The 14,579-nt window shown below is 36.4% G+C and overlaps 1 protein-coding gene across 1 annotated transcript in view; it reads right to left on the bottom strand.

Moving 5' to 3' along the window:
• MYOZ2 (myozenin 2) overlaps positions 1-9,965 on the bottom strand; it is a 34,625-nt gene extending 24,660 nt beyond the window's left edge. Inside the window, exons 1-2 of the mRNA XM_060148654.1 lie at positions 9,808-9,965; positions 9,154-9,247 (exon numbers count right to left, since the gene is read on the bottom strand). Of these exons, the coding sequence (XP_060004637.1) occupies positions 9,154-9,229 (76 nt within the window). The 5' untranslated portion in view covers positions 9,230-9,247; positions 9,808-9,965. The remainder of the gene's footprint in view (positions 1-9,153; positions 9,248-9,807) is intronic.
• Positions 9,966-14,579: the final 4,614 nt, after the last annotated feature.

Raw genomic sequence — 14,579 nt, 5'->3', positions numbered from 1 at the left:
TATGATTCCATTTTATAGCATCTTAAAATGAAAAGATATATATATATAAATGGGAGACATTAGTGATTGGTAGGACTCTCTTGACTGCATGAATATCAATATTCTGGTTGTGATATTGTACTATACTTTTACAAGATGTTGCTCTTGTGGGAAACTGGGAAAAGGTACGTGGGATTGCTTGGTATTCTTTCTTACAGCTCCATGTAAACTACATTTATATCAAAATTAAAAGTTTAGTAGAGCTATCAAGCCATGAAAAGACATGAATGGCCCTTAAATGTATATTGCTAAGTGAGAAAAGCCAGTCTGTAATGGCTACTATATGACTCCAACTCTATGACATTCTGGAAAAGACAAAACCTTGGAAGACAGTAAAAGAATCACTGGCTGCCAAGCGGCTGTGTGGAGGGAGTGGAGATGAAGAGGTTGAGCACAGGGGAATCTTAGGGCAGTGAGACTCTTCTGTATGATACTGTAATGGCAGACGCGTGACAGTGTGCATTCATGAAAACCCATAGGACAGTGCCGCACAGTGTGAAACTTTATGTAAACTGTGGACTTCAGTTAATAATACTACGTTGATATTGGTCCGTCAATCATAACAAGTATAACGCACTAATGCAAGATGGTAATAATAGGAGAAACTGTGTGTTGGGAGGAGAAGGGGTATATAGGAACATTATACTATACTTTCTGTTTAGTTTTTCTGTAAACCTAAAACCGCTCTAAAAAATAAAGTCTATTATTAAAAAAATGTTCAATTTAAAAAATTTCCATAGCCCTTCCTAATGCAGCGCAGAGTGGCATTGTCTACTCTCTAAGGTAAAAAAAAAAAAAAAAAAAAATTCTGTGCTTTACAGTCCCCAGGGTTGGCAGAAATAGCTTATGGAAGAGGAATGAAGGTGCACAGCAGGGTAGATGAGGGTATTTTACAGTTTCCTGGGATTTGTTTGCCAGCTCTGCCGAGTTCTACAGGGAATATTCACTATTGTTTATTTGCAAGTGTTTGGAGTCTGTTACTGTGTGCTAGCAACATGGAAGGAGCTGGATTATTTTTCAGTGTGTCTATGAATATATCCCTCAGTGTTCTAGAAAGTGTGACAGGAGTGGACTGTTTCAGCTTTTTGATTCTGGAATCAAAATAGCAAGTTCCCTTTAGATCACAAATGACCAAAAAGACACAATATGGCTTATAGTAATTTGATGCAATACTACGGGGTGGAGGGGAAATCTCCTTTAAATGCTTCTTAAAATAATTCAATTAGCAATGCAAGAGAGAGAAACAGGATAAAATAATAACACAGAAAATCGAAATCGATAGATTTTTTTGGTCCATTAACCTTCTAGGAATACACATTCTATGTAATGTATTTATATATTACAAATAATGTTTTTAAACAAATTTTTTAATGGGACATTTTCAGGAAATAAAAATGCCCCAAAGCAGGCAGCCACTAGAAAATGCAAAAACAACAGTCTTTATATTATAGCAATGGAATCTCTCCTTACAGTTAAGGCTACAAAGTTTTTTCATAAGGAAACCAAAACAGGGATGCAGCTTTTCTCTTTCTCTCCTTTTCTGTTACCAATTTGAGTCATTATAAACAGTTAAATGAAAATAGAGGAGCTAGAAAAAGGAATAGCATATTATTATGTTATTTTCTGTAAGTTCTAAATTTCAAGCTATGGCATAAGTTTAATTTGGGGATCCCAAGACAAAAATTTGAGAAAATGTTTTTATCTCATTTTCCTCTTCCTAATGGCCCTCAGTATTAGCTGATTCCACCAATGTTTCTGAAATAACAACATGCCCTACTTGAATTCCATCCCTCTGGCCACTTAGATTTACAATAGTTTTCTGGGGTATATTTGACAGGAATTAATTAACCTTTGTGATTGATACAGGAACAGGTGTGTGACCTGACCTAGGTCAATGAGGCAAAATATCAGGACTTTTCTTTGTGTACATTGTGTCAAAGATACTTTCTTTTCCTGCTGCAGGTAAGCACGGATGTATATTGCCCAGGAAACTGTTGGTATGTACTTGATAAAATGATAGAGCCAGATGTGGGGTGAAGCTTACCCCAAGAAAATCAGAGCAGAGGGAGAAAGAAACCTGGTCCTTAATGGCATACTTGAGCTGCCAGATGAAGACTTATCAAATCACCTCTGAACTTTTCAGTTATGTGAGGCAATAAATTCCCTTTAGTTCGTTTCTGATTTTCTGCTATTTTCAACTAAAAGCATGCTAACTATGGTTATTCTCTTCAGATCTTCATCTCACTGATGTAGGTCCAAAAAGTCTATTAAGATTGGAATCAAGAAAGAGTAAAGAAGAATAGCCTAGAAGCCCAGCAATGGGGGCCTCGAAGAGGAGAGGAAAAAAAGAGCAGAAGTATAAAATATGGATATACCTCTGGCCAGACTCATTTGGGCTCATAAGAAACATTCACTCCTTTTTAGCAAAACACAGTAATCATCACCCAGGTTGCTACAAGGAGTAGATGTGCAGCAAGAGCCATGAGGAACTTACCTACCCTCAATAATCAGTTGGTACAATCCATTATTACTAGTAAATTTATACCACAAGAGAGGAGATAAAAGAGACAAAAAGGAAAGAGGAGAAGGCACACAAAATAATTGACCAACTCTCAACTCTCTTTGCTTATTCTTCATACTTCCTTCTACTACCTTTAAGCCTGAATTTTCTCCCTCTTACTCTGTAAGTAACAGACAGTGAGTTAATAGTTGGCTTTGAGTGACCATCTAAAGTTCCTGTGTATCTCTGGGACCAGAAGCACTGCATGAGAAATCTAGTGGTGTCTGGAGCAGGCTTGTACTGGTTCACAAGAGTCGACTGATAAATTTTCAGAAATTCTGTTAGCCAGTAGTTAAACTCAGTGAACATAACCACTATTAAAATTAAATTATATAAACTTAATAATAAGTTATATTAAAAAGAAAGCAATAAATACTCAAAAATATCACTTTCTAAATGTTTTACTCCTTTTTGCTATTATCTATGCTCTTGATGTTTTCTTATATCTATTATATCTGTATGGTGGAAATACTGTATAGTGTTGTATTACTACACATCTCTTCCCAACTCTGCATTCAGTTTCTCCTTGATGGTAGCTCAAAATTGGCCATGGCAAGAGTATTTATACCACAGAAATTGGCAAATTCTACAAACCAAGGCATTTTTCCCCCCAAAGAACCAGTTAAATATTCACTAGCATACTGATAGAGACATAGGAACATTTTAAGTCAATATATTTTGCATAAACAAACAAACAATAAAAGACATAAACTAAATTCTCCAAGGTTTTTTTCCCCTTCCCTTCCAGTAGTTAAGTTTATGATGTAATTGGAGCTGGAGTTCCAGACCATCTGTGAGTTGGGAAATCTAATGTATGAACACTTTCATTTACTTAAATTTTCAGAGTGAAAAGAATGGTGTCAACTGAGCAGATAGAATCCAAGTTCAGCTGTTCCCTGCCCTTTATTGCAAACCTCTGTGCAGGGTCTTAACAGTGTGTTTAATCTGGATGCCTGATAAATGATATAACTTATTCAGGGTTCATATCCTTGCCCTGATGGATTAGAAGGTTGTCTTTGTGGCATTAGATCATCTATTGAAAATAATATTGCTAGGCATGCTTTCCTGTTAATGTCGTTTATAGTGATCCAGAATTTTCCATTTATTCTTTAAAGATTTTATAGGACTTAATCTATTATAGTTTGCTATTATTTTAAGGAAATAATGATTATTTTGGAATAAATATCTAATTATAAAAAACTATTACAATATAACTTTAGGGTCTTGACCATTATCAAATTAATTTCCACAAAAACCTCCACATTTTTCAATCTACTAGAAATATTAAATAATTGTAATCAATATTCTTTCTCAGTAATGTCCTCAAATGTGCATTATTTTTGTAGCTAAATTAAGATTTAAAATCTTACATTAAAAAGTTCAAACTTTTGATTTTTGAATATACTTTCCTTCCACTTTAACCATATTACTATGAGTACTGGAAACCAAATGGAAAATTGCATTTTATTGGGAGAGTATCAGTGATCTTTGAAAATGTGATCAATTCCTTTTTCAAACCTTTCTTCAATATGCAGTCTTATGAGCAGATACTGAACCTAAATTCCTCCAAAAAACATTTTTTTTCACATTTATTTCATAGGTTAACATTCTAAAACTTAGTCAACAAGGATTTATGTGTGCACAGGTAGTTCTGTATTTTTAATTTGTAATTTTGATCCTGCCAAAGTTACATATTTAGTTAGATCAGTGAATCCAATTCATAGTTTGTAAAGATACCCACTTATAAATAATAGTAGTAAGACGAAAGATCTTTTAAAACTGTTTCGCCATGATTCACGGGCAGCTGCAATTCTGGTAAAATGGGCAAAACCACAGAAGGGGAGATAACTGAAATTGATTTGTTTTAGGGTGGTCCTATCAATTTACTTAAAAGCCTGATTGAAGCCAAGAGATTTTCTCTACACTTAACAGGACTCTTCTGCCTGTTTACAGACAGTTGGCCTGTGTAGATTGAATAATAGTCCATAAATATACATAATTGCATACTGCAACATGCATATATACATATTATATAAAAGTTAATAGTCCAGACTGTGGTTTTGAATAATACTTGAAAAGTCTACATTTGATTAAAAGTTTATTAGTAATCTTTAATAATTTTCTCTAGATTAAAAAGTTGATTTTGAAACTCATCTGGGATTCTATATTTTCCTATTTCATATCTCCTTGCCTTGATTTGAGTTCAAAAATTTACTGTTAATGTATTACCATTCAATAACTGTGTAAATCTATAAACATTTAAAAAATGAGATTACCAATGTATTGAATTATGCAAATTGAGTTACACAAACCAGTAATTCATCTAGTACTGTTTATAGGACGTATATCTAGAGCATATTAGAGTGAAAAAGGCAACAAAGAAATGATGTTCATCATTCTTCTAGGATGATAGAATATGGCAAGAATTAAACATTGTAATATTCAACTTTGGTTGATTTTTTCAACCAAATTTCAACTTTGGTATAATTTCAACTTTGGTATAAATTGGAATTTAGCCTAGTTCTCTGCTGCTACTTTGCTGGAGAGCGTTATTAGAGGTTTAGAAATCTATGGCATGCTTAGAAAAATCCATGATTTCACAACATATTATTGCACAGCAATTTTCAAGATAAAGCATGCTTTTTCTTCGGGTTATGAGAATGCTAATGTGAAATTTTAAACCAAAGAAAACTAACAAATTTGTACATTAAGCATTAGGTTAAGTTCTTTTTCTCCCCTAGACTTTTTACATTTGATCTGTAGTGTTTAAGTCCTTCCTGGTGTCCTCATTTTTATATTGATGACTTGATTAATTATACTTTAAGATATGCTTATACAGGAAAAGTAAAAGGGGTCTTCACATTATCTTTTGTCTGAAAGTCAAGACATTATATCTATGCTTTTCAAAGTACCCCTGCAATTTGTGTTAATATTATCACTGCCTCTGTTATTGGTGGAAAAACTCAAATACACTGATGTTTGAGCACATAGCTCAATATATTAGAATCATGAAATTTTAGAATTAGATGACTCAACAGATCCAACCTCTTCATTTTCAGATGAGGTATCTGCTGTCTGGTCTGGAACTCAGGGCTCCTGGTACGATATCAACAACAGCACTCCATTTAGAACCTGGCTTCCTGTTTTCAGACCACAGACTAAACTCTTTTCCTGAAATCGCAAAAACAATCTGCTCAGTCCTCTTCTGTGTGCTGGGAAAAGCTGTTCACCAGCCATGAGGGAAAAAACAAACAAAAAAAAAACATACCAAAAAAGCCCTCACAGAGCCCAGGTGCGAAAACTGTAGGGTGACTGAAACAACTGTAGTCTTTTTATTTCTGAAGCTCTTCTTCTAAACTGTCAGCAATATCTGTGCTTAAGATCAGGGGACAGCATACTCCCAGTTCTTCGATAATTTTAATTCCTATTCCTTTTCCCCACCATTTCTGGACGGATGCCAGTTGCTCTAGAGTGCCTCTCCTTCCTCCATTCTCATTCCCCATTCTCTTTCTGTATAGACTTATTACTTCCTATTCTTTTATCCTTCCCTCTCTCTCTCTCTCTTCCGTCAGTAATCAAGTCTCAAATGAGTTACTGAGTGGGAGAGAAACATGATCACCGCTGGAGAATATGTACAGCATCAGGAGTAAATAGCACAGGGCTGGTGGGCATGGAACCATTATAAGCCATCTTTTCTTGCCTCCACAACTAATTCATGACAGATAATGGCAAAGTATTTTGGTGTTTTTGTCTTTTAGAATGGCACTTGTTATACAGTTGCAACATGGCTCTGATATTTCTGTTTAAAGCTTCTGGGTTTTGCATCACAGTAGTAACACAAAACAGCTACTAATCATCAGCTCTAACACTTTTAATATTGATGTTGATGACCATGTTGATCATCATCATGATATGATGCTGAGGATGGTCTGTCTGAAGGTATAGAGCCTTAGTGTTAGGAGATACTTTTTATTAATTACTTTTGCTTCTGGTACATTATTTGACACCAAATCATTATGGATCCATAATGAGTGAACAATTTGGGGTATAGTTAGTAGAGGCTGTGAGTTATCTACACTTTTACTTGTGCTATCCAGTTCTATGTATTTTAGTCTATATGGGTAGGATTTCTCAGTAATTCTTTGAGGTTATTTCTCCTTCAGATTCAATGAGTGCTCTGATGAAAAACTCTCCTTTTTGATTCTTATATTTTCCTACTGATCATCTCAAGGCTCACCAGCTATAGTCTCTCTCCCCACAGCAAGAACTGGACTGAACTCCTAGCTCAGGTTTAGAAGACAGCTCATTTAGCCATCTCATTGTCACATTTCATTCTCCTCCAGGCTAAATGTCTTTGAAGAGTGATATAAAAAATAAATGAATTATAATACTGAAAAAAAAAATCTTGATGCACAAGGGGAGAAGGGAGTGGAAGAAGAACTTCAAATAGCTTCTCTATTCATTTTTATAGAGGACAATCCAGTCCAAATTTTAATTAGTCTTAGAATTAAGATCAAAAGAGTTGCATGCTTTATCTTAAATTATCCAGGTTTTTGTTGGTGTGAAGTGTTTGAAAGTTTGGAGAATTATTCCCAGAAAGGTTTCTCTGCAGTCCATGTCTCATTTCTGCCTCCTTAGAAAAAATGATACTCCCCTAGCTCCAGATCTCTAAACACTATGTCATATACAAATCGTAAAGTTCCATGTAAGATGTCAGAGGAAATAAAAGAGGGAAATTATTTAAACTGCTTCCTAAAGTACTGCAGCTGTTTTATCTGAGATGAGTTAAGAAAGAAGTCTGTGATTATCCCTGTTATCTGTAGTACTTGACCTCCAAACAAAGGCAGAGCATGTGACTCCATTTAAGGGACTGGAAATCTTCCCGTGACTTGGGAGGGAGGGCTTCAGCAGACTTTACTTGGCCAGGACCTGTTGATGGTGAGATTATAGTCTTGAGGTTTTTTTTCCCCTTGAGATATAATTGTACTTTTTCTTTATATTTCAGAAAAAAATAAAAGTTATATTATAAAAAAAGGAAAAGATACTCTTATAGGTCTATGTCAGAAATAAGAGAGTAGAATCCAACACATGATTTAAACTGGGAATACATTAAAATGATGGATTGATTTATGATTATGATGCAATTAGAAAATGATAACTTATCCCAAGCCTAGTTTTAAGATAAATAATTTAGTCTCAAACTCAAGTGATTATCTGATTTTTTCCTTATTGATCAAGGAAACTATTAAAACAATTTCAAGTAAACTACATGAAGCAGGAAATACAAAGAAGTGCAAAAATTTAAAAGAAGCCTGAATTTTGGAACCTTGCATTGGTACAAATTTAGTTCTGGTGTCTGATTCAGAATTATTTTCACTTTATTCCAAACTAGTTTGACATCTTAGTAAAACATGGGTCTAAGTTGAATCCAGTATGGTGATTTTGTATTGCAAAAAAATAGAAAACAAAACTTAATAACAGAACCCTTTAGATATGACTGCATTGTGGGGGGAAGCATCTAACAGAGTCTCTGATTGGTTCTATTCAGCTTGCTTTATGGAAGGTGAAATATGAAAATGCTATACTTATGCCTTTTCCCAGCTACCTGGTGAAAGATCTCATTGCTCTAGGTCTTAGTATTGTTCAGGTAAAAGGTCACATTCCTTGTTAATAGAAGGGAAATAAGGAGGTGCCCTGAAAACTCCACAAATATATTCTGGAATGGTTCAAATCAGCCCTTAAAACTATCTAGATATTCTACTTATTAACTTTTAAAATTGATGCTATCCTTTGCTCAATTTCCTTTATAACAATCAAAGTTGAATTTCCTTTATAATAATCAAAATGCAATGTATAAAGCATTACTTTCTAGAGTGTTTTGCTAGAACTTAGAGAAGAGAGTGGAATATCATCTTGCATCTAATTTATATTAAATTTTTTTTTGAGTTATATGCTTGAGACTATAAGAAATCTATATTTTCCTAGAAATTATAAATAGAAGTAGATTTCCACACAGAATATCTCGGTAAATCAGTTACTAAATATGAAGACTGGTTTCAGGGTTAAAGAAGTTCACAATGAATATGAATTCCAACTTAACACCTTTTTTTAAAAAAAAAAAAAGGACGCTAGAACAGATTTTGAATGATTTATGTAATATAAGGTAAAAGAAATCAAGATAGATCTTGTGGGATGAACGATGAAGACAAGATTGTATGAGACCTGTCCAAAAAAGAGAAAAAAAGATCTGAGAGTGGTGATATTAACTTATAACGTGAAATGTGAAAGGCAAGCCAAGTAGAATGTACATCAGCTGTCAGATTGCTTCATTCCTTTAGAGCAGTTGTTCATCTGAAAATAGCTTTCAAATGAGAAAGGATGACTACAAAAGGATTAGTTACCATAGGCTTTTATACACCCCCTAGAGCTCCAGGTTTGTTATGACAGAATAGCAAGAATTTAAAGGAAGTAAACTATAGAATATTAAATAACATCAGGAAGAGTCTACATTAATGCTGAGCTATATTATTGCTGTGAAGGGTTTTCACTGATACCATTTCCATGGATTTCCTTCATGATGGCTGATGCTTGCTGTTTCCTCTGCTTCACCATGGTATTATGTGATAGCATGATTTTTTTGTTCCCTCCCTGTGAAAAATAAAGGAACATTATTGAGGCAATGTCAAGAACTCATTTGGAGTGTTTTATAATCATCCTTTTGAGAGACAGCATCTTTGTTCTTTATTAAGAGTTTATTATTGCTTTCTACTGAAAGACTTTAATACCATTCCTTGTCTGGTGACAGAGCATGCTATTCATTGACAGGCAATGTCACAGTGAACAGAGGCTGTTTCTCAGAGTTTCCAGCCCAGTCTTATCTATATACTAGTACAATGATTATTGGGCAATAAGAAACAATGAAAGAGCTGGACTCCTTTCCCCTTCCTCTCTCTTTTCTACAGTTTATTTTAATCTGTCATTGTTTCCTTACTGGCCTTCATTTGTACCAACATCACAGTACATCAATTCCAGCAAACTGTAAGAATGAAGAAAGGACGGCAGATTAAACCAGAACTCTTTGGTGGTAGTATTTTAATATTGGCATCAACAGCTGTCCTTTAAAGCAAAGAAAGCCCATTAATGAGTCACAACTCTGAACTTCCTTGGACAACTGACTAATAGAACATTTTAGGAAACAATATACTTACCTTGCTCTTAGACCGTGCTTTTCAGGAAGGATGAATCCTGATTTGTGGAGGAAAGACTGGAGATGGAATATGGATGGCACTTGGGCCCGATGGTTTTTATCCTTGAGCCTGGGATAGCATGGTCCCTAGCTCTGACTCAAACTGAGGACTGAGCCTTTCTGAAGAGACTGGCATCCAGCTGACATCAACTGACTATATATAGCACCAAATACTTCAGCTACTCATATCTTCCTGGCAAAAGGGAGGAACCAAGAAAGATTAGGTTCTCTCCATTGTGTTTCTAGTTTGTGAGATGTTTGAATGAACATACAGAAGGTTTTTATGGAGTACCTTCTGTTTGAAGAGATACTAGCCAAAAAAGATTTTTAAAACTTTTAAAGATGTAGCCCTTACATTACATCTTAATTAAAGTGGCAAAAGATACATATTGAATACGTCAATTAGAACAGAATGATAGATTATTAACAATTAACATGAAAGTATTGACCATAATATCTAAGGAGTTTCAAGAAGAAAGAAAGCAATATGGGGCAGATCAATAGTGCCATCCCTTAAGCAAGAGTGAGAACCTATAGTAAGTTCAGAAAAATGTGTTATATTTGAATGGCGAAGTGGGGGAGCATTCTGTAATAGGCCTTAGAGGTTGAGCCTTGAAGCCATCTGAGTAAAAGCTTAGACTCACAGCTGGGTTATGAGTCTTTCTGAAGAGACCCTGTAGAGAACAGTGCCTGCAAAGTTGACTGATCTCTGCAAGGTCTGGAGTCAAGGATTTCTGTTTGGGAATCAGGATAAGAAGTTGGGCAGGTAGGCCATGTTGGCCTCCTTGCTGGTCTTTGAACACAGAAGCATGTTCCCTCCCACATCCAGGCTTTGGCTCTTACTATTTCCCACTTCCTGGAACATGCTCTCCCCCTACCACTTGGCTTACTCATGCATTCAGGACTCCCCCCAACTATTGATTCCTCATAAAGGCCTTCCCCAGTCACCCTGTCTAAAATATCACATGGGGCTTCCCTGGTGACGCAGTGGTTGAGAGTCCGCCTGCCAATGCAGGGGACACGGGTTCGTGTCCCGGTCTGGGAAGATCCCACATGCCGCGGAGCGGCTGGGCCCGTGAGCCATGGCTGCTGAGCCTGCACGTCCGGAGCCTGTGCTCCGCAGCGGGAGAGGCCACAGCAGTGAGAGGCCCGCGTACCGCAAAAAGAAAAAAATAAAATATCACATGGTGCCACACTCTAATCCCTTACTCTACTTTATTTTTTAAATATTTTTGTATTAGTTAAGATTAAAGTCGAATGGGAGTGACAGAAAACCCTAAAAACAGAAATTTCAAAAAGATGGAAGTTTGTTTTTCTCACACATAAATTTTGCCCAGAGGTAAATAATCTAGGGTTTGTGTGATTGACATAATTATCAGGGGCAAAATTATCATTTTGCTTCATTGGCCCTAAAATGCAGCCCCTTGGGCTTAAATGATTGCTTCAGCTCTAGTCAGCATGCTCTTATTTCAGTCAGCAGGAAAAAAGAAAAAGTAATGAGAAAGGCAGCAGGAAAAAGAAAAAGAAAAAGTAATGAAGGTCTCCTTCAAACATGTCCTGATATTGCTCAGATCTCTTTTGTTTACATCCCTTTGGCAGAACTTAGTCACATAGCCAAACACAGCTCAAGAGATGTTGGGAAATGTAGATTTATTCTGGGTGGCCACGCCCAGTTAAATTCAGAGGTTAATTTACTGACAAAGAAGATAATGATTACTGGGTGACAACTCTCAGTTTTTGCCACAAGGGCATAACACTATTTTATCTATACCTATATCTATATCTATTTGTCTAGCTAGCTAGCTAGCTGTCATCCAACTATCAATCTATCTCTATCATCTATCTGGTATCTCTTTTTCCTATTGAACTTCATAAGACTTAGGCTTTATATCTTCAGCAGCAAGAATTGTAGACATTCAATATTCATTAAGTGAATGAATAAATGAGTGGGTTGGAGATTGTGGAATGCATGAGTTTGGAATTATTTTCCTGTTATGTCAAACACTTGGGGGGAAATAGAATTGTAATAAACAGTCAATTGAGTATGAGATGATGGTGGCTACTTAAGGGAGAAGTTGTTTTATATGCGACCAAAATAAGTGCCTGATCATAGGATTGACAGTTCAAGGTAGTAAATGGTAGGTGTAAGCTAACCTGTTGCAACTGCTTCTAAGTAAAAGTTTGCATTGAATTTATTAATTAGGTACCAGTGAGAAACATTTAGCCAAGCCAATGAATTTAAGTTCCCTCTCAAGATCTCTAAATTGCTTTTATATTCCTGGCTTAAGCATTTACAGTGGTGTGCTATTAGTAAAGTCTCTGAAACTCTTAGTTTTTTCGTCTGTAAAATGGAGGTTACAGTATCTACCACATAGAACCATGGACATTTTACATGTAACAATTTTAGAAATTCTTGTTACTTAATAAAAGTTTAGTAAGTGTTAATTTTTCCTTTTACTATTTTATTCCTGCAAGATGGAAGAATTTAGAACCTTAGAATAATCAACTGCATTACTCAGTAAAAAATTTAAATATATTCAGAAAGACCATTTTCCTATTTGGTCACCTTTATATGTTTCCAATTTTGTGTTATATACAGTTCTATAGGTTGAAATGGTGTCCTCAAAAGACAATAATTGTTATGTTGATTTTGGTTTCCAAAATGAAAGATTATTTTAAAAGATTTTTAAAGTTTTGAAGAATAGAATAACTTACTTGTTTTTGTTTATTTCTGAATTATACCAAAAATTGTTTTGCCTTATATTTTAAGCTCATTTATACATATCTCTGATAGCTTTCTGGTTTTTGAGTTATTATTTGTTCTCAAAAGAAGAAAGAATTAGTCACTGGTATCATAGCTTTAAAACAATGTATACTATCCATTTGCTTCATGACACAACAGCTAAATTTTTTTTTTAACATTTATTTATTTATTTTTGGCTGTGTTGGGTCTTCGTTGATGCGCATGGGCTTTCTCTAGTTGCGGTGAGCGGGGGCTACTCTTCATTGTGGTGCGCAGGCTTCTCATTGCAGTGGCTTCTCTTGTTGCGGAGCACAGGCTCTAGGCACACAGGCTTCAGTAGTTGTGGCGCATAGCCTCAGTAATTGTGGCTCGCGGACTCTAGAGAGCAGGCTTCAGTAATTGTGGCGCACGGGCTCAGTAGTTGTGACTCAGGAACTTAGTTGCTCCACGGCATATGGGATCTTCCCCGACCAGGACTCGAACCCATGTCCCCTGCATTGGCAGGCGCATTCTTAACCACTGTGCCACCAGGGAAGTCCCAACAGCTAAATTTTAAAAAGAACTTTAATGGTTATTATACAGCATTTTCAGATGGTCCATTCTGAAAGTCAGTGCCTTTCAATTTTAAATCAAGTCGCAGTTAACACATTTCTGTTTCATCTACACAGAGGTCTGGCTCTAGATTAAACTCCCCTCCAGTTTGTCATGTTGCAGTCTTTCTTTGGCTGTAGCCCCCACCCTCGCACCTCTAAGACCCAGGACTGCCCTCCTCCCTGTGTCCTCTCCACACCCACACATCCTGTACACTAGAGAAGAATCTCTCCTACCCCCAGGGTCTCAGTACCTACACTGGTCCTACTAATCATTCCTGTCCTTGAAGTGTCTCCCTAACCCCAAATGAAACAGAGTAGGACTTTATTTTCCCCCCAAGGCCCTAAGTATTTTAAACTAATTGATGCTAAAGATAATGACAGGACCTTTTACTGTAGGCAGAATAATGGGATTCTAATGATGGAACCTGGTGCCTTAGGAGGCTAGTGACGATGAAGTTTTTGGCAGAGCTTTTCAACACCCCTATAACCAAATCATTTCAATTTCTGGGCCTGCTGAAGTTGCATTTCCAACTCTTTTACCACTTGCTAAAAGAGAAAAAAGGAATAAATAAGGTGAATTTTACTGCCAATAAACCACCTAACAAAAATCCACACCATTAGGACCCATGAATGGCAACTTTATTCAGCCAGTGGTAAACATGAGCCCTTTAGCCAAGTGGTAAACAATGTCTACATTGATATTCCTTTGACTGGGCACTTGTTTTTTAATCCTGTGTTTCTCCTTGTCCCATTTTGAGTCTATATTAGGTGACTGTAGGCAGTTGGAGATTAGGGCAGGATCTGGGGGGCCCAAGATGTAGGGACTGACCATCTGCTAGGTGGGCAGACAGCACATTACCATTACTGAGGCTCAGTTCTGGATTATTGCACGGAGAATCCAAACAGGGCAGCTCCCAGGCTAGTGCTGAATGACATATCTGAGAGGACTATCTGTTCTTTACCAACCTTCAGGGCCTTAGATATGGTGGTAACCCTGGGAGGAAAGAATCTGCTTGAAACGATAAAAAAAAAGTGTAAAAACTCACAGCTGATGAGGCTCTCTATGGAAGCATGGGCTTTGGTTTGTGCAAAAAGCCTTTGCATTCTCCTTAATAGCTAATTGCCATGCCTTCCATGGTTTCTATTTTCCTATATTGAATAAGGTCCAGCTTACAATTGATCTCCTTACCATCCCATAGCAAAGGCAGAATAGTTATAAGCAGAGCTGTGGTGATTATCCTACTGGCCAAAGTGAGATAGTACAAGACAGAGACCTAAGGGCACCAACTAATAGTAAACAGAACTATTACAGCCACTATTTAGTTACTGTTTGCTAGGCAGTCCTTTGTTTTGCAGAAGAGGAAATTGAGGTTCTGAGAGATTAAGTAAAATCCCCCA

The sequence above is a fragment of the Lagenorhynchus albirostris genome, chromosome 4 (genome assembly GCF_949774975.1).
Source record: "Lagenorhynchus albirostris chromosome 4, mLagAlb1.1, whole genome shotgun sequence".
NCBI lineage: Eukaryota > Metazoa > Chordata > Mammalia > Artiodactyla > Delphinidae > Lagenorhynchus > Lagenorhynchus albirostris.
Note: the sequence above shows the minus strand (reverse complement) of the source record. Positions and strands in the feature narration are given on the sequence as shown.